General features: G+C 44.3%; 1 protein-coding gene across 8 annotated transcripts in view; it reads left to right on the forward strand.

Annotated features, from left to right (window-relative positions):
• Positions 1-21197, forward strand: part of PXN (paxillin) — a 77825-nt gene that overhangs the window by 36302 nt on the left and 20326 nt on the right. For 4 of the 8 annotated variants that reach the window (XM_033136429.1, XM_033136428.1, XM_033136430.1 and 1 more), the window contains exons 2-7: positions 8913-9139; positions 11740-11837; positions 12913-13052; positions 13618-13819; positions 15221-15356; positions 19043-20029. In XM_033136429.1, the coding sequence (XP_032992320.1) occupies positions 8913-9139; positions 11740-11837; positions 12913-13052; positions 13618-13819; positions 15221-15356; positions 19043-20029 (1790 nt within the window). Of the gene's footprint in view, positions 1-8256; positions 8279-8912; positions 9140-11739; positions 11838-12912; positions 13053-13617; positions 13820-15220; positions 15357-19042; positions 20030-21197 lie in introns of those variants that run through there. The other 4 variants (XM_033136434.1, XM_033136435.1, XM_033136431.1 and 1 more) reach the window with 3 other exon arrangements.

Below are 21197 nucleotides of genomic sequence, written 5' to 3' on the forward strand. Positions count from 1 at the left end.
GCCCCTGTTAACTCTGCTGGCTATGCAATCCCCTGCCTCCTGCAGTGGGCATCAAGTCACAAAAGCAGGTACTGGAACAAATCACGATGTGGGGAAAACGGTGAAGCCAGCTAATGCCTCTACATAGCTCCATCCTTATTTCAGTTATTGTGATATATTGGTATATTTAGCTGGTGATATATCATGATGTTGAAAACCAGATATTGCCCTGCTCTACTTGTTTGCCACACTGTCCAGTTAGATGCTTCTGGGAATCCCATAAGCAGGACCTGAAGACAATAGCCTTTTCATGCTGAAGCTCCCCAGCAACTGTTGAGAACATAAGAAGAGTCTGCTGGATTAGGCCTATCTAGTACTGCATCCTGTTCTCACAGTAGCCACTCAGATACCTGTGGGAAACCTGCAAGCAGGACCAAACACAAGAGCACTCTTCCAGCTACTGGTCTTCAGTGGTATATTGTCTCTAAAACTAGAGGTCGCATATACAGTAGTATAATGACCACTAGCCATTAATAGACTTCTACTCCATGAATTTGTCTCTGATGCTTTTAAAGCAATCCAAGTCTGATGGATATCACCATCTACCCACCACAAGTGGACAATGCTACACTATGCATGTGAAGTATGTGGCCTCCAGTCATGTGATCTGGTCTCCCTGGGGTTTGGGTTGACATCATCCATTCTCCCTCCCACACCTCCAGGCATATCCTTTGATAATGTGTGGGGCTCTTCCTGGATCGTTAACAAAATAATTGTTGGAATGAATTGAATTGACAGCTAGGTATGCACACAGCCTGAAACTCCTCTTATCTGTTTCTATAAAGGATGGGTGGAGGAATATGATTAACGTGGGAGGGGGCAATTGCCAGCATTTTTGTGTGAGTAAGACAATGGCTTTATGTTATAAGCCAGCTGAGTGGGTAGGAGGCAGACAACTTATTATTTATGCTGGCTGAGCCTGTGCAGTGTAGGGTGGGCTCCATTATGCTCCTTCATTGCACTCATCTTGTCCTTCTAGCAAGGGCATTCCAAGGATGCATAGGAGGTTTCTGCTCTGGAGCGGGAGTTTAAAACACTGTAGCAAGTGCAGTCTCCAAGCTGTGTGTCAGCATAAATGCAAATCACCCCTTTACAGTCATACCTCATGTTGCGTCCGCTTCAGGTTGCGTGTTTTCGTGTTGCATCCCGCAGCAACGCGGAAGTACTGGAACGGGTTACTTCGGCTTTCGCTGCTCGCACATGCGCAGAAGTGCTAAATCGTGCAGCGCTTCAGCTTGCATCATTTCTGTGTTACGGACAGGCCTCCGGAACGGATCCCGTCCATAACATGAGGTTCCACTGTACTAGTGTTTCACATAAAGGCTCCTGGAGAAACATAATTACGTAATTATCTGAAAGGGCGCACATAGCCTGGAGTCAGTTATCCATGAAAATGGTCTAGAAACAGCAGCTAATGCAGAATGCATTGGCTATCTAGATTACTAACTGGGACAGAATATTGCAATTATATTACACATGTGCTATACCAGCTGCGGTGGTTCTCTGTTTCTTAGCCCAATTCAAAGTGCTGGTCTTGGTCTTTAAAGCTGTTCATGGCTTAGGACCAGGGCAACTACGTGCCTACCCATATGTTAAAAGCTTCAGTAGAGGATCTTCTGTGGCTGCCCCGCAGGGAGCTGTCTTGTGTGCCTGGACCAAGCATCACTGTCCTGTCGTGTTAGGCTAGGCTCTCCCTTTTGAGTCCTGTAGAAGGCGCCATTCAAAAGGTAGTCAGTGCATTTTGGGAGCCTCCCATAAACACAGACACATATACGAACTTAATCTGTTTACAAACTTAATCTGTTCTGGAAGTCCGTTCCTAAACCAAAACCGTTCTTAAACCAAGGTACACTTTCCCTAATGAGGCCTCCCGCCCCCGCTGCCCTTCCACCGTTCGGCTTCCATTCTTAGACCGAGGTAAAGTTTGCAAACCAGGACACTACTTCCGGTTTTGCAGAGTTCGTAAACCGAATACTTCGTAAACAGGGCTGTTCTTAAACCGAGGTACCACTGTATATCTATCTATAAAGGTAAGATGAGAGGAGAGCAACAGGTCCTTGAATTTCTTTATCTTTTTATTAACCTTCATGTAAATCCTCTACATTCACAGAGTACAGTACACTGTGTGTGTTTCTTGCATGCTGCATAGGGTCATTCTTCAGAGAACTGGTTTGTAAATGTTGCTAATGATTTGTTAGAAATGAAATAGCTATCATTTTTCTCTGTGTTTGGCTTCACTGCTTTTATAGAGAAATCTGGGAAATGTAGGGAAAATGCCTTTTCCTTGCTTATTCTGCCTAAGGTGCCTGCATTCTTCGCTGGCAAGAACCAACATGCAGGAATTGCTGAAGAGGCTGCAGTGAAGTGCCTAGAATGATTGAACTCTTCCTCTGTCTGATATGAGGGGATGCGTGCAACAAGGAACATAGTGAAGGAATGTTTACTGTATAACTTGGGGTCACTTGTGGAGTTTACTTAGTGCCTGAGCAGGCACCTCTTACTTCACCTGAAAGTTGTCCCCCCACATTTTTGTAACATGCCCTCATCTTAATATAGGGATGATTTTATGCCAGGTGCATATTTCACAACTTTCCCACTGTATGATCAGCCAGATGCGTTAAGACAATGGTAGAATTTGCTTCATGGTACACGAAACACATATTGCACCTGTTACCAGAGCCCTAGCATTACCTGGATATTATCTGGAGGTAGCTCAATTGCATATTGATTTTGTACAGTTGAGCAACATCCGGTTCAAAGACTAGGAGCCGGCAAGTACATATAAACTAAGACTAGGCTACATGCTCAGTCAGTCATGTAATGCTCTGGATTACGTTAGTCTATCACTGCCTCTCATGGTCAGTTCTATCTCTCTGTAAAAGAGAAAAAATCAGTGACCCACCTTGGGGTTATGAGGATGAACCATTATTGCTTTAATGATATGGGAAAATACAAACATTTTCAAAATAAATGGGGGGAATATCATCATCAAACCAATCTGTATTGTGCTGAAAAATGTGCAAATGCATGAGTTACACAGAACTCTTTATTTGGTTAAGCAAACAGGTCAGCATTTCCTATAAGCATTTTCAGAGTTACCAGTATTCTACTTTGTCATTTGTGGACCCATACATGGCTGGTGTGTTGTTGTTTTTTGAAAGGTTTGGCTGCAGCCTGTGACCTAGCATAGTTAGAATTTGCATTTGATCCAGGTAATTTGCCCCTGTTGGCACTGGTTGTCTGTCCTTCAGCTGATGTGCCCATGTTGCTAAATATTTTCTTCTCATAGTGAACACAGACTATAAATTGGCTCCTTCAGGACTACCCTATACTGTAACATTGTAATGACTTGTTATGCTTCAGCATAATTTGTCACCAGCCCTTCTGATCAGATTCCACCTGAGAGATCAGCACCCAGTATTTCTTCTGTCCTCTTTTACTTCCTATTCCTCAGCAGTGGAGCATGCTGCTAAAGTCAGGAAGGCAAAGGATGTGGGGTGGAGGAAGTTAATGAATAAACCTGTGATCTCTGCCACTTAACTGTTTCATAGGCTGGGCTCTTGGTGTTCATTTAGAAACCTCTCCTGCTTTACTTTGTGTGCCAGATTGCCAAGACCAAAGGAAGGAGATTTTCTCTTCGGTGGAAAACATGTTGCTTAAGAATCCATCTTTGCTCACCACACTTTTCTACTGGCTGAGTTTTTGGATCTAGCTTTGTTTTTGGCTGAAGACCATTACTTTGCATTTGCTTATAATGTTATACAGTATATAATACATTTATAGAAGATCTGCTTGCTGGAGGAGAAAGTAAATTGTATCATAAACTGAATGAAAACCTAGAGACAGCTGCTTGGGACACAAACTAGTCTAGGTTGCCATGTGGCCTAACACCAAAAACCCTCTACTTTTTTATTTACATAGAGTTGCATCCAATAATAGCCATACACAAAGTAGATCCAGTGAGATTAATGGACTTGACAAAATTAGATCCACCAATCCAAATAAGTCTAGGCTGAATAAAATTGGAAGCAACCCAATAATATATATATATGCACACATCATTTATATTTTACATTTAAATTTAAATTATATAAACCCCATAAAATAAAACAATCCTTCAAAACTCATAACAAACCACCAAAGAACAGCTACTAATAGCATTAGCAGTCAGGTCTTCTGTTCCAAACCCCTGCTTAGAGATTTGCCTTCACTAGCTGCCTTAAAGTATAAAAGATGGGTCAGTAGGGAGGAAGTTCCCTCCTTTTTAAGCTGCAACTTAAAAAGCTGTTTCCCAGGCCCCCACACTACAAGAGGAACCACCAGGAGGGCCTCATCTGTTGATCTTGGAGCTTACCTACCTACACAGAATGCCTGTTTAGAGATGGTGCCTCTTAAGGGACCCAGCTGTGCCCCCTAACTTTTACTATATAATGCAGGTCCACAACTGCCTTTTAAGCAATAGTTGTTTCTTGCCCACCACATTAACTTAAGCAGTAAATTCTGATTTTCTATACTGGGAAATATATATATATGTCTGGCCTACCTTACCCTTTGGACTCTGGGAATTGCAGCAGTGTCACCCAAAGCTATTGATAAGGCACTGCACCCTTCACAAATCATTCATGAACAAATGTGAAAGACTTGGTGAAAAACTTTTTGAAAAAAGTTAGGGAGTCAAGCTAATTGTCTATTGTGCATCATTTCCAGTTCCAAGCAAGCCTGTGTGACGTATTACGGAGTCATTAATCACTAAAAAGGTCAAAGCAATGCAGTGTCAATCGTCAGAGTTCATCAGATGTCAAGTACTTCTTAGTAAGAGCTTGGGTCACATCCATGCCATACATTTCAAGCAAATGGATTCTTCCCCCCAAGAATCCTGGGAACTGTAGTGGACACCTTACAGAGCCACAGTTCCCAGCACCCTTAATAAACAACAGTTCCCAGGATTCGGGGGGGGGGGGAGTATGCGTGCTTCAAATATATGGTGTTGTGACCATGGTCTCAACAGATGTTGGCTATGTTTTTACTGCTAAGACAGCTGTTCCTCTTTGATTTACCTCTGACTGAAAAAAGAAGAAAAGCAACTATCTAATAATGAGGACTTGTGTTGAATATGTGGGATATTGTCTTTGAAAAGGGCACTCTATCTAACTACAGTATTTTATACCCAGGAAGACAGAAATAGTTGCAGTTTTTTCCACCCTAGAAGGAAACAGTGCATTAACTACCATAGAGGTGTGTCCAGCTTTAGCTGCAGCAGAAACCTAACAATGCGAACAAACACTCACTGGGAACCAAGTTTCATCCTTTTAAAAAAAATAAGGGAAAAGGGCAGTGGAGTGGGAAAATGTGCCTGTATCAACAAGTCTGCACACAGGACAGGCAGCTCCATTCCCCTCTTTCTCTGGACTGTTGACCTTTGCAATTGAGAATTCCTCCTTCGGTAATTCACAGAGTGGGGTGTGTGTGCGTGTGAGAGAGAGCGCGAGCGCAAGCGCAAGAAAACATGATTTGATAATCATTCAATGAGGAAAGTTTTTGTCATTCAGAGCCACACCTTCTCTGATAGAGCTTGAATCATAAACTGTGTACACATAGTCACACAATCAAAGAGCAACAGTATTAGAACAACTGCAGCTTTTTGAGGTATGTATTCTGCGCCTTGGGAATCCTTGCTGCATATCATGTTCCTTAAAAACAAGTCCTCTTTCTAGGCTGTGCTCCAGTTATGTACCCTGAGGGAATGAGGGGTTCACAGATGACCTTAGAGTCCTTCTAAATAACTTGGAGCCCCTTTAGGTTATGTTCAAGTGTTGTTAATATGAGGATGGCAGTAATCGTGTTAGCCTGGTTGTTTGAAATGTATGTTGTGTACTGAGATGACCTCTTGTGTGGAAGGACTGTGCCTCAGTGGTAGAGCATGCTTTGCATGCAGAAGGTCTCAGGTTCATTCTCTGGCATCTCCAAGTAGGGCTGTGCATGTCTCCCATCTGAACCCCCAAAGAGCCTCTGCCAGTCAGTGTAGACAATCTGATAGTTGATCAACTGATCTGTATATGACAGCTTCCTATGTTTGTCTTACAGACAAACACATTGACACCAACATGTAAAAATGCCTGTGTACGTGTATTTCTGAATTTTTCCTCCACACACATGCAGCATGTAGTTTATACAGGCAGTACTCCTTACTCCCAAAGGGAGCATTTTACTGTGTCCCTGGAAGCACTTTTTTAGTAATCTAATTAAAGCAACGCCTACAACATCTTTGTCTTGAAAGACATGCAGGGTGCTCAGACGTTACTTCACCCGTCTTCGCTATACATGGCAAGATTTTATATGTGGGCTGAAGCCTTGAGTTGGTGTATACTTTAAAGAAGCATTTAATAACCTGTGACAACTTCATCAGACGAGCTGGTATATTTATCCACCAATGTGTTATTCGCCTAGAAATGAATCCGTAGGTTGCAGGGTCCTCCAACCATCAACTTACTTGTTTATTGAAATCTCTTTTAGAGAGAGCCAAGGGAGATAAAGCAAGCAAAAGCAGATACCCCATTGCAAAATCTCCCTGTCTGAGTGTTCAGTTTTGTATGCAATACAGAGACATAGGTATGCGGTGTTGAGGCACACTCCTGCTCTGGCCACGTAGGTGTGTGTATGCTGAGTACTGTCTTCATAATTGGGTGAACAGTAACCTAAGAGGGCAATAATGTTTTTTCTTCCAACTCTGAACATCTAAAAATTGTTTTATGCACAACATATTTTGTTAATAGGTGCTATTTCTGCATAGGAAATTGCACATAGACCTTAACGAGTGATGAACATGAAGACTTTCCATCTGCTATATGCAGCAAAATACATGTATGCCAACATCACATGCAGTTTTGTGCCCATAGTTTCCTTTATGGCTGTGATAGCAACATAAGAGGGAGTTCATATACAAAATGGCCAGAAATTTGAGGTCATCCAGCTACATGTGCATCTGAAATATATACCGTTCCCTTTTATTTAAGTGGTGTCATGCCACAACCTTTTATGCAATGAAGTTCTTTTTTCACGTCAACCCCTGGCTATATCATATACAGTCTAACATAATACCTACATATTTTACTGTGAAAGGATAGTTAGTAATGGTTTGCAGTGTATGGACTAGGGGGAACTAGGCTAGTCCCCTAATTGTTCCCTATGACTTCCTTCCCAAAGGCCGGGAAGCTTTGGGAAGGAGGCAGGAGGGCTCCAGCATCCTGTCATGGGCCGGGTGCCTTCTTCCGAAAGCCTGGGAAGCTTAGGGAGGGAGGCGATACTCACAGGCATGATGTGGCTCCCCACCCCCATCGCCCTCACCAGCTGGCACTTCTGGCCCTACAAAAAAAATTCACCACGTGCCATTGATAGTTAGGCAGACATTGCCCTAGAAACACAGCTGGAAGATGAGCTTTGTGTGACTCAAAAGCTTACTTCCCTTTTTGAAACCTTAACTGGTCTATTGATAGCGTATTGTCTGGTTTGTGTTCAGCCTTTCCTGTGCTCCATTTCTCTTCGAGAGTAGCCTGACTTGGCAAATGTCATCCATTGTTCTTTTCCTTGAAGCGTCTTTTTACAGCAACTCTGGCTGGGATTCACTGCAAGTTGCTGTAGCGGCCTGTTATGCTGCAGACAAAACCTCTCATCTGTTGCACAGTTTTGATTCTTGCACTTTTCTTCCTCCCTTACTAAGCAAGGACAGGCTGTGCTAGCTTAAGTATCCAGATTTCTGCCTGCCCCATTTTGCCTCTGCCTTTTTTGAAGGTGCATTTTTATCTGGGAGAGGCTTTTCCTCCCCTTCAAGAATTTGCGATCTGACTCAGCATGTTGAAAGCTATTTGCAAGAGGAAAAATTGCATTTACCTGGCAGGGAACTGAGCTCGTGTTAACTCTTTGCACCTGGGAAACAAGTATGTGGGCTGACCGAGTCCTTTCCTAGATTTCTTCAGATTTTGAGGAAGAAGAATCTTTCCTGAGATCTCTGCTTTGCACAAGGCAGTGCTTGTGGCCACATTTTGAATGAGTTCATGACACAGAACTAGTAATTAGTCTGATTCAGACTTTGGTGGGTTTGTCTAAGAGAGAGGCCTGCTTAGGTTCCTCTTCAGCAAAGCTGCAGGAGTCATTACTATCTGGCTTTTCTTTGGATCTTCAGGGTGCTTTGCTGTTGCTATCACCTGCTGTAGTGTCTTGGTCTGTTTACTTTTTTGTAAAGGTAAGGAAGGTTTTATTAATTGTGTTGGTGCTGTGCTGGAAAGAACAGCGGGTTTCTAGAGACATAGTTTCCGACAGTACAGAGAAGCTCATTGAAGGGCTTCATTCAGTATAGCGATGCCTGTTGACTTGGCTGGGAGGAGTGAAAGAAAGTGTGTAGGCCCAGAGGAATGTTTTTCAGTCCGAGGGCTGCATTCTCTTCTAGGAGACCTTCTGGGGGCTGCAGTGGTGGGCAGGGCTGCAGGCAGGACAGAGCAATAGACATGACTTATCTTTGTACAGAAGGCTTCGTTCTAGCCATGCAAAAAAATCAGAGGTTTCTGTGTACACACACACACACACACACACACACACACCTGCCCAAATCACACACACATGTACCTTTCACTCCTGGTGAGCAAGAGGCATTATTACCATTCCAAGTACACATTCCAGCCAGCAAAAGCACTTGAGAAGGGCTTGGAACAGGGCCAGTGAGGTGTGTGGCTTGGAATTGGGACATGGGCAGGTTCGTCCTGAGAGTCAGATAAAGAGGCCTGGAGGGCTTCGTTTGGCTCCCAGGCATGAGGTTCTCTACCCCTAATATAGACAAAACCCAACTTTTCTAATTCTCCTCTTGTATGTCTTCTGTGCAGATGCATTGTTAGCAGACCTGGAATCCACTACCTCTCACATCTCCAAGCGACCAGTCTTCCTGTCAGAGGAAACATCTTACTCGTATCCAACTGGAAATCATACGTACCAGGAAATCACTATACCTCCTCCGGTGCCACCCCCTCCTTCTAATGAGGCCTTGAATGGGACTGTAAGTGAACCTTTAGACCAGTGGCAGCTCAGCATCCCCAGAAATATTCACCAGCAGGTAATTTTGCTTGTCTGTCTTAGTTATGCTCCTGGAACTGAGTGAGCTGGTTGTTGGTGTGTTGTAGAGCAACTTACTGTCTGTTAAAATATTTGTATCCCATATTTTCCACTCAGTGCTGGTTTATGGCCATATTGATAAAAGCATTTGCTCTAATAACATAACATGAAAGCTTTACTGAACTGAAAATTAATGGCTAGTGATTGTTTAATGCTTCCAATTGGGATTGGACGCTTCCTCGTTTAACTGGAAGAAGCCTCCTCTGGCCAGCGATCTTCACATTGTGCTTGTTATCAGCTCAGTTTAAATGCTTACATGGAAACTGACTCTCCCCTCCCCACATAGCTCTGAGTAAACATGGCAGTACTCCGCTTTAGCTGGCAGCATAATGTGAAGATTGCTCAATTTTTCTTTCAGTCTGTAAAGCTAGACCTGAAGGTTCACGCCCTGAAAACACTACTCACAGTCTCCTCACCAGTGCCGTGTCTGAAGCCACAGTGGAATGATGCATATCTTAATCAGTCACCTTGGGGCTTCTGAAAAAGAGATTGTAGTTTTGTAGATCACAGGTATATGAGCCATAGATCAGATTGGAGGAAGCATGAAATGTGTTTCTGGAGGGGGGTGAAGGCTAGCTCTAGGGAGAACAATTTGTTACCAGGTTGCATCCTGTTTGTTCCACATTCCAAGATCCCAGTCATGCATTGCATGTAAGTAGAGGGTGAGCTCTCAAAACTGTTTGGGCCTGTCCAAATGCGGAAGTGGCAACTTTTTGTAAAACTGGGGAGTGAGGGGGGGGGGAGTAGTTTTCTTGCATGATCTGATTTTTGTGTAGATCAGTTCTGGAGGAAAGTCACTATTCTAACAGCTGTACAAGTTTGGTTTGTGAGCCTGAGTGAACAGCTGGCTCAAGGCCATCCAATTTGTGTACACTGTATTCCTGAGGAAATAAGTGAACTGTATCTATTGCTACTTTATAAAATAAAAGGTGCTAGGGTTTGATCTGGAAGCCTGTGTGTTAGGGGTAAACTGTGATTTGTTGCCTTGTTACTTTGCATGTTCCAAAGGCTGAATTCACAATGGGTTCTTGGGGTTAAGCTGCAGCTCAGACTAATCTCCAAACCCTGATCTCCCAAATGCTAAGACCAGCAGATTTCACTGAACCACATTGCTTTGCGTGCACCCAGAATTGTTTTTGTTTTGTTTGTTTACAGCAAGGCTGGGGAACCTTTGGCCTCCAGACATTGTTGGACTACAGCTCCCATTATCCCTCACCCATTGCCTACACTGGTGGGAGCTGATGAGAGTTGAAGTCCAACAACATAAGTGTGCATTACGTGGAGCTCCATGTATCTCTCTCTTGACGGCTGAAGGAAAAGCAATATCTGGGGGCTGCATTTGGGAGCTGAAAAAGGGGCTGCTTATTCCTTTCCAGCTTATTCTGCTTTGTCCCCCCCCCCTTGCCCACTCCCAGACTGCCTCTCCTCAAGCTGCTTTTCTTGGGGGTGGGAAGAGCACTTGGGAGAAAAATATTCTGAGAGAGGCAGCAACTGACAGGGAAAGGGTTACTTGCCATTCCTTGGCCTTTGATTTCAGTCTTCAGTGGCTGCTTTTCATTTTTTAAAAAAAATGTCAGGGAGAGCTCCATATGAAACCTGGTTTTTACTCTGACAGTGAGCTGTCAGCCACCCAAATTCATCATTGGCTATGAACATACTAGCTGACCTTAAGTAGTCCACTATCTGCCGACCTTTCCCTCGCCGTCATCTGCACTAGGGATTTTAATGGTGGCTTGCTGTGAAGATTATGGTGGCAATGGTTGTGTTTCCATTGCAGTGCTAAGCCAAAAATCCGAGACTCTGATCTTAGCCATAAACTTCCCATTATGTTCAGATCTGGAAACTGTGGTCAGTGGCTTACAAACAAATTCGGGTTTTAAGCCAGTTTCAAACTGTGGCTTCATATCCTGGCTTGTTCTGACCATAGTGTCTGAATGCTCATATAACAGGAACGGAGACGCAAAGACACAGGAGAGGGGTTGTCTGCAAGCGCAGCCTTCTCATTTTGACTTAGTTTTGTGTGTTGATGTGACAATTTTATAGGATGGGGGTGGGGAACCTCATACCCAGGGGCTTACAGTGGCTCTCCAGGTCTCTCTGTCTGGCCCTTGGAACTCTCCCCAGGCCACACCCATCCTCTCCTCTACTTTGCACTCCAAGTGTTTCTGCCTTTTGCTTGTCTGGAAGAAATATAGAGAAGGTTGTGTGCAGTCTGTGTAGAAAGTAGCCTATTGTGCAGAGGTAAAATTGACATTTGTTGCTATCCCCACTTTTGACTCTGGCTCTGTTCACCTCTGACTTGAGGCCCTCAGAAAGTTGTACATGTGGCCCTTGGGTTGAAAAAGGTTCCTCAGCCCTCATTCAGTGCTTTGAATTTGAAAAAGGACTACATACTTGTGCTAAGCGCCATGTGCAGCACATTAGTTGGGTGAAAGTCTCTTGCACAGAGCTGGTTCTGGAACAGAGGTTTTGACTCATATACACTCTCTCTACTCTTTCCTAATAAATTTAAATGAAATGTGCAAATGGTTCTTTCTGCAGCCACAGTCCCAGTCTCCTGTGTGCAGCTCCAGCACTTCGGTGTCCAGGGAGTGTGCCATCTCTCCTTCACGTGTAAGCGAAGAGGAGCACGTCTACAGGTAGCCCACTATTCCCATGCTTACTCTCCCAAATCCCCCCTACACTCAGAAGCTTATGGTGAAACCAGGAGCTGGTTCTGCTTGTGGTGGTCAGAAAAATATTGGGCACCCATGTTGATACCACTTCCTGTTTCACTTCAGAGCTAGTTCTTGGGGATCTTTTCCTATTGCATTTTTGGAAAACATTCCATAAACAGGAGTTTGAGGTGGCGAAATGCAGTTAACTTTCTCTAGCACAGCAGAGTTAGGAGATCAGGATTTTTATTTTCTGCTTTGCCATTCATTTTAGATCTGCCTTCGGTAATCGGGTTTTGATCACTGTATCTCCAGCTGTAAAATGGAGATTTGGGTGGCTGTCATTCCCAATCAAAGTTATTTTAAAATCTGTAAAACAAAAACACTATTTAAGCCAATCTAGCAAAATGCCACCAAGGCATCTCAGACTGCATCATAAATCAATGCTCTCTCTCTCTCTCTCTCTCTCTGTGTGTGTGTGTGTGTGTGTGTGTGTGTGTGAGAGAGAGAGAGAGAGAGAGAGAGAGAGAGAGAGAAGGAAGGAAGGAAGGAAGGAAAGAGAAAGAAAGAAAGAAAGTTCAGGAATATGCAGCTAACTGCAGCTCCATGGTGATGGTTCTTAGAGGCTAGATTGGCTCTTTAAAGTGCAATGCAAGCAAAAATGGCGGGGAGGAGCTTGGATGGATGCCGGCAAGAACAATTACATGTACTTAAGTTTTAATTCCCTTGTACCATAAAGACAAGTGAATTAAGCTGTATGCTCCCTCTGCCCTAGTAGGGTTTGAGGAAAGAAATAAGAGAGAGCTCCACATCAGGTATATTCTGGGGAAGGGCTATAACATGGTGGTGGAGCCCATGCCTTGCATGTGGAACTCTAGATGCATAAGCCCTCATTGTTGCCAACTCAACAGTAAAACCACAAATGGGATGCAAATAAGCTATTTGGGGTTTATCACTTTTGATGACTTGGAACTGCTTTTATATAGAAGTAAAAACAGCAGTAACTTAACAAGGTTTAATAAGAAGATTTGTGATTTCCTTTTGATCCCTTGAACACCAGTTTCCCCAACAAGCAGAAGTCTGCAGAACCATCTCCCACCCTGATGAGCTCTTCGCTAGGCAATAACCTGTCAGAACTGGACCGACTGCTACTGGAACTGAATGCCGTTCAGCACAACCCTCCCAGTGGCTATGCACCAGGTAGGAAGCAATATCTCTGGCAGCACAGGACAACCATAGGTAAATTTGATGGCGGCAGTTGAATTCCTGTCCCCTGATCCTGGATCTGTTGCCTACCCCATGCACAAGCTGCGCTCTGACTCCCAGTGTAACTGAGATGCCTGCAGACTTGGAGAAGACACACATTTTGGTGGTTCCCAAATAGCCCTTAAATTATAATTTGAGGAATTAAAGTACAGAGAACTGAAGTGCCACATAATATTCATTCTGCACTTGTAGCAAATGGGTCTTTTAGCATGACAGTACCTTTAATTTTGCTGCCTACTGAAAACATTTTCTTTAAGCAAAGCCTATCCAGACACAGAAAATGCTGACATGTGCTTTAATTTCCCTAAAGTTTACTGTTGATTTGAATTATCTTTTAGATATCTTCTTTGATTGCTTGTTTTATAAGCTGGCTATTTTCCCTCTTGATAATTTTTCTTGTAAACCATTTAGAGGTTGGTTCTATTACAAGCAAGCAAGCGTGCATTTCCTTTTGAATAAATAAAATGAATAAAAACCATTTTGTCTTTCTGCTTATAAGATGAAGCCACTAGGAGCCCTTCATTGCCTGGTGGGACTGGATCTCACTACAGTGTCCCAGAGAACACTACCTCTTTGAACACACAATCAGCAACCCCACCGAAGGAGAAGCCAAAGCGGAATGGAGGGCACGGCATTGAGGACGTGTGCCCTAGTGTGGAGAGCCTTTTGGATGAACTGGAAAGCTCTGTGCCCAGTCCAGTGTGAGTAACAACTTGGCACTTTCTCCCTTGCTACTATAATGTGGGGGCTCGCAGGGCGGTGCAGGAAGCAGTGGTGTCTCGCGTCAGAGAATGCAATATTGGCCAGTTTCTGGTTCCTCAGAAGAGAAGGGGAACTTCTTTCCAAAGAAGAAATGGAAAACTGGGGCCCATGAGTTGTGTCAAGTGTCCACAGATTTCACCAAGGGGCAAAGTGCTCTCATAAGCAGGAGCAACAAGGGTGAAAAGACAAAACCAGGGAATGGATTGGTGTGATTTTGCAGTTTACAAGAGTGGGTCTGAGAAAAAAGATAAAGAGACTGACGACATTTAGAGGTCAATAGCGGAAGCTTAACTAGATAGAGGAAAAAGGAAGCCAGTGTAGAGGAAAGGGGAGCATATTGTGTGAGCAGAATGGGTTAAGTAAGCTGCAGAATTCAAGAGGGAGGAAAGAGGTTTCTGAGAGGAAACCGGAAAGCTGAGAAGTGTTGCAGTAATCACTACAGGCAAATAATGAGTGTGCTCAGGAGCATTACATCATTCAGGAAGAAGAAAAAGGTGGGCTTTGTACATGTTACAGAGCTGAAAGCAACAAGGTTCCGCAGCTATGACTGTTGAGAGAGAGAGAGAGAAAGAAAAGGAGAGAGATTTTTTAATTAATTAAAGAGAAAGAAAAATTTAATTAATTTTTAACTAATTAATTTTAATTAATTAAAAGATCAGAATGCAGAGGCTTGAGGGCAGAGGAAACAATGGAAGTGTCTCTTATAAGGTACTGTGTTTGAGAGAGAGTAGCTCTGTTTCAGTTATATACAGTAGATCTCTTTTAACCCCCAGCATCTCCAGGTAGGGTTCGGAGAGACCTTGGAGAGCTGCTGCCAGTAGCTGTAGACAGTACTGAGCTAGATGGACCCATGGTCTGACTCTGTACAAGGCAGCCTCCTATGAAAGGGAAGGGGCCATAGCTCAGTGATAGAGCTTCTGCTTTGCATGCAGAAGGTCCCATGTTCAACCATTGGCATCTACAGGTAGGGCTGGAAGAAAACCTTGTCTAAAAGACACTGCCAATCCATGTTAGATGAACTAACTACCGAGTTAAATGAACCCAATGGTTTGACTTGGTATAAGGCAGCTTTGTGTATCCTCAAACCAGGCCCAGGTTCAGCCAGATCTGCATGTATTGGATAGTTGTGCCCATGCATGCCTCAACAGGAGAGTGTACCTGTCTCCAAAAGAATCCAAAGTTTTTATCTTCTGAGTGACAAGAGCCAGATACAAGCAGGAAGATTGTGGATAAAACAGTTCAGTGAGAGGCAGGGAGGAAGCCTTGCTGAGTGTCCTTGGGAAGAAATGGCCACCTCCCTCTTCTTAGCAGTGTGTGATTGTCTTCTGTCTTTTCCTTAGTCCAGCTATCACTGTGAATCAGGGTGAGATGAGCAGCCCCCAGCGGGTCACCTCCAGCCAGCAACAGACTCGCATATCTGCCTCATCAGCCACAAGAGAACTGGATGAGTTGATGGCTTCACTTTCCGACTTCAAGGTACCCAGTCAATACCATTCTTTCCTTTCCCATTCACTTGTCAGTGTGTCACCTCCACTTTTATTTTCCTGAGCCCCTCTCTTCACCCCGCTGCATAAAGCACCACCCCTAATTCCTCCTTTTGGTGTTTGTGTGTTAGAGCGAGCTCTACACTGGCTGCACATCTATTAAGACCCTGGACATTTGGGTCTGTGATGCAAGGATTCATTCTTGCCTTCATGTGGCATGCCTCGCGAGCCGTACGTATCGGATTTTGAAACACAGCACATTCTTTTTCTTCTACCGATTTAAGAACTGAGCTGTCTCTTCAAGGAAATACAGTTTCTTCAGTCACACATACTGTATACAGTGGTACCTCAGGTTAAGTACGCTTCAGGTTAAGTACGCTTCAGGTTAAGAACTCCGCTAAGAACAGAAATCGTGCTCTGGCGGCGCAGCGGCAGCAGGAGGTCCCATTAGCTAAAGTGGTGCTTCAGGTTAAGTACGCTTCAGATTAAGAACGGACCTCCGGAACAAATTAAGTACTTAACCCTAGGTAACACTGTACTAGTTTGCACATCTCATGTATACCTTGCTAAATATGCAGGAATACTCAGCCCCCCAAAAACCAAAAGACAGGATGGGAGAGAAGAAATTCTAAGCAAGTGGGCTAATGAAAAACCAGAATTGTGTGTGTAATTTATGCAATGCTTGATTGTAAAAAACAACAACCCTTGAAGTCATTTATAAAATAATTAAATAATTGGTAAAAACAGTTAAAAACAAGTATTTAAATTAATTTCAAAAAATGAAATCAGTGATGAACTAAAAATAGATTAAAACATATGTTAAGAAGATACCACTAAGAATGGTATTTTTAATCTCTCCTTTTCACAAGAGTGAGGGAGTACCTGCAGATGACAGCCTTTCACATGCATAATGCAGCACAAAACCATGATAATGCCGTTGTGGGAGCATTCTGTTGAGTGTCCAAAATAATCTGTTAAGAAAAGTATGGGATAGAACAGTTTCAATATGTGTAGTTTTCACCTGTTTGTGATCTTTTCCATGTGCACGTAGCAAACCTCCAGTTCTTCCTTTTTTCTGATTTAAATTCAGTGAAAAATCCAAGGAAGTCATAGGAGCGTTGTCCTTTTCTGTATTGATGGGGAAAAACATCTTATTACAAGTAAAGTTATGAGGTGTTAAATTCACATCTTACCCAGCAAATGGGCAAGAACTACAACACATGTCACATAGGAACTTGCAGCTATTGGGATGGAATAGCTCCTTGCCAAGAACAACATAGAGGAGACAGCCTGAGAAGTAGCAGAAGAGAGAGACATGCCTGTTGGATAAGGGGTGGGGGAGAAGCCACACACACACAGAGAGAGAGAGAAGAAGATAGGTTCAGGCTTCAAGAATAATACCATGAAAAGGACCCCTTCTTTGGTGAGAGTAATGTGAGCTTCATTTGATGCTGTAAAAGAAAAAGCAGGAGGTAGAAGTGCAGAACACGAGGACAGAACATGGGTGAGAGATTGTGAAAGTGTGAATACAGAGGAGAGTGGTGAGGTTCAGGACATGAGCACCTGCAGAGATGAGCCATAATCCCCAGCTTCCTTTTTTATTTTATTTAACAAAGAGTGAGCTTCTATCATTTATGGAACCCCGAGACATGAAGTAAAATATATAAATAGTAGTATTTTTGCGAGAAACTCAACTGCTTCCCAGAGCCATAGCTGGGTGATCTTGCGCCCCTGGCAGAACTGTCCAGATTGCATCCCCTAGCCTCAGACAAATTAGCTCTTTCGGCCTCTCCTCTAACCCCAACCCCCACCCATTCAATTCACCCTCTATTAAAAACCTTTTCTTATGAGGCAATAATCAATATTTTTATTTATAGACATATTTCAAAGCCGATTTTGCACCCCACACTCACCTGCGCCCCTGGCGGAGGCCGACCTCACCGCCCCCTATCTACGGCCTGCTGCTTCCCCATGCTAATCACTCTGACAGCTCACAGTTATGTTTTTCTGTGCTCTTGTGTGTCTTGGAACTAGCGTAGAAGAACAGCTGGAACAGCTTGGTGCTTTTTGTTATTCTTGTTTCTTCTTTTTTTTCAAAAAAAGAGATGCCCACTTTGTTGATAGATTGGTTGCTGCTGTCCTCTGTGCCACTCCCCCTTCAGATTTAGAAAAGGAACAGCAACACTAACAGTAAAAGCAGATACTTTAATTTAAAAGAATAATAATTGTAGCCCACTTGATTTTCACGAGAAATTCAGCATAACTAAAGGTAAAGTGACCCCTGATCATTAGGTCCAGTCGCGGACGACTCTGGGGTTGCAGCGCTCATCTTGCTTTATTGGCCAAGGGAGCCCGCGTACAGCTTCCGGGTCATGTGGCCAGCATGACTAAGCCGCTTCTGACGAACCAGAGCAGCGCACGGAAATTCTGTTTACCTTCCCGCCAGAGCGGTACCTATTTATCTACTTGCGCTTCGTGCTTTCAAACTGCTAGGTTGGCAGGAGCTGGGACCGAGCAATGGGAGCTCACCACATCACGGGGATTCGAACCACCAACCTTCTGATCGACAAGCCCTAGGCTCTGTGTTTTAACCCACAGCGCCACCTGTGTCCCTTCAGCATAACTAGCAAAATTAAAATAAAGATACAAAATAATCCATAATTTCAAACCTAAAAGTGAAAAATATCTCTCCCTCCTCCCCCTCTCTCTGTGTAAGCAATTATTTTTTGAGAAGGTGAACTGTACATCTCCAGCCCTTTTTCTCTGTGCTTGTGGAGATGACAGCAAACATGCAGTACTAGTTAAAGAAATGGTTAAATTACAGTCAATAAGTTTGTCAGATCTTCCCCTTCCTGAATGATGGGCATTCATTGTTTCCTCTAAAGTTTGTTGTGCATGTGAGACTGAACATGTGGATTCAGAACAGAGCATTGTTGTTTGGTTTAAAGGGATGCAGTCTCTGGCCTGTATCTCTTTTCTTGTGGATCCAGTTGCATGAGGATGAGCATGTCCCTTGAATCTTCCGTTGCAGGTCCTCCAAGCCTTCACTTTCATTGCTACCTGAGCAAGCAGTGGTGTGTCTGTGTGTGGTGGGGATGGTGGCTTCTTGAGCAAGCTTGCGGCTCGTGTGTCACAGTTATGTCAAGTGATTGTTGGCTTCCGGGTTGGTTTCTGGTATAACCGACTTGGGTGACCTAGTTCTGTGAAGAGGGGTGGAGAGAGACAAAACAGTGCTTTGCTGGTCAGCAAACTTTTTCAACCATGGGCCGGTCCACTGTCCCTCAGACCTTGTGGGGGCCGGACTATATTTTGGAAAAAAAATAATGAACGAATTCCTATGCCCCACAAATAACCCAGAGATGCATTTTAAATAAAAGGACACATTCTACTCATGTAATAACACGCTGATTCCCGGACCGTCTGCGGGCTGCATTTAGAAGGCGATTGGGCTGCATCCAGCCCCCCAGGCCTTAGTTTGGGGACCCCTGGCCTGTTGTAAGAAACCGCAGCACCCTTTCCAGATTTCTATTCTGCCTTCTTGTTCCTTCTGGCTAGCCTTAGGTTAGAGCCATTTTCCTTTCCCCCGTCACTTCCTTACTCCCCCTTTCCCCTTCTTCCTCTTCCTTCAATTCTGTTTCCATCCTTTCTCCCCTCCCACATTTCTTTATCTTTTCACAGACCTCTTCTACCATATCACTGATCTCTGAACCCTCCCTGGAGCTACTTCCTGGCCCAGTTGGCTCAGATGCAGGCCATGCGCTTCCTAGTATATCTTTCTTGACTACCTCAAAGCAGCAAGCCATGGGCCACTCTGGGGGTGTTCTGTGCCCTCTGGCACCTCTCCCATTGGAGGTGCTCCATATTGAAGAGGAAAGCAACAGCCCAGTCACTACTGTGATTCAAGAGCAATCTCTCATCACCCCTTCCAGACTCTGGACTGAGCCACTGCACCCAGAGGCCTCTGCTACTCTCACAAGCTCAGACGGACCAAGCAGAGAGTCCACTTCCAATGTGAAACTTCTCTCATTTTCCAAGGCGGAGTCATTGCCTGTTCATTCTGATGTAGGAACCCTGAATCAGAGGCTTGCAGAGCCGAAAGGACCTTGGAGGGATGAGCAGAGAGATGAAACCCAGGCTGCAACAATGCTTGTTTCAAACTCCTGCATAAGTGGCAAGGTGAAAGTGCCAGTGCCACAAGAGTTGGAACTTGTGTTTGACCCAACAGTTGATGCTCACAAAGGGATTGCCATCAACAAAGGAGCTTTGGATAATCTGAACAACTCTAAAGCATCTCACTTTGCATCAAGACTACAATCCGAGGGAGACGGTGTTGTGTCAACAATGCACAGACCTGGTCCTTTGAGTGTTGATCAATGGGAGAACTGTCCAGGTAACATAAGCCACTTGTGCCAGAACATACTGCATGGTACTGAAGTCCAAGATCCAGCCAGGGCAAGCAGCTGTCCTGATGTTGCTGGGAAGAGGCAAGTTCCAGAGAGGGCGCCTAGGAAAAACAGCCTTCAGAATGCTCCGACGGGTGAATGGAAAGAGCCACTCTCCTGCGCAGCAGCTGCTCCAGGGTCAACGGGAAATGCCTGGAAAGAGGAAATGGATCTGATTCCTTCTTGCAAGATTCCTGTGGAGAGGATTTCTACATCAGGCCAGGCAGGCATCAAAGTGCATGTAGTGGCAAGTGATCTAGTGTGGATTTCTTCTGTCGGTGCATCTCATTTGGCTGTGCATGGCGTGCTTTTGAGCCCTCTGAATTAAGCTGGTTTGCATGCTTCTCTGGAGTGAGACTTAGTAGCAGCTGCATGGGACTGTGAACTGGGAAAATGCTGCAGGGAAACAACTTTTGTGGCAACCCTTTGCACGTTGGCCCCCATGCTTGGCTCCCATAGTGTTGTGAAGACATACCAGCCGCTTTCATCCTTCTTAGTAGTGGAAAGTGTGGCCTGGAGAGAGAAAGGGCCTTGGAAGCTTATAACAACTAGAGTTCAATGGATCTCTTCCTAACAGCCACCCACTTGCTAGATTATTTGTTTTGCGTAACTGGTGTAGTAGAACATTACCTATAAAAGGTCAAGCTACAAGAAAACCAAACCACCATAAAGTAGACTGTTTTGATGCTGCATCTGTTCTCCTACCTATGGAATTATTATGAATATTATTATTTATTAAATTTGTATACCGCCCTATACCCACAGGTCTCAGGGAGGTTCACACCTTGATGAAGGCTCACACCTTGATGCTCTCACTGAGCTGGCAGGGTGGGATAGTCCAGCACCCCCATGAATTTACAGTGCACTGTGCATGAAGATACTGCCATTGGTTGTGGTGTTTTAAAGCTGTTCCTAACACTTGATCTAGCACATTTGGCCTAGGAACATAGGACGCCATCTTACACGGAGTCAGGCCATTGGTCCAGCTAGCTCAGTATTGTCTATGCTGTCTAGCAAGAGCAGCTCTTCAGGGTTTCAGGCTTTTCCAGCCCTACCTGGATATGCTGGGGATTGAACCAGGGACCTTTTTGCATGCAGAGCATGTAAACTACTGAGCCATGGCCCTTCCCCTACTGCAACAAATTATTTGCTCTCCCTAATCAGTCCTGTTTGTTCAGCTGACATGGCTGACCTTGGAAGACCTTTCTCAAGGTTGACCTGCTGCTTGGGGATGGGCCAAAAGGATTAGTTGTTGTTGTTTTTATCCCTCCCCTCGAAGAGGCAATGGCTGCTGTTTTTCCTGCTCCTGGTCACTAACCGTTCTTGAGCCTGAAGCGTGTGCATCCTGTGTTTTTGTTACCACTGCAGCTCTTGTACTGAAACTGCCATTT

Source organism: Lacerta agilis, chromosome 17 (assembly GCF_009819535.1).
Source record: "Lacerta agilis isolate rLacAgi1 chromosome 17, rLacAgi1.pri, whole genome shotgun sequence".
NCBI lineage: Eukaryota > Metazoa > Chordata > Lepidosauria > Squamata > Lacertidae > Lacerta > Lacerta agilis.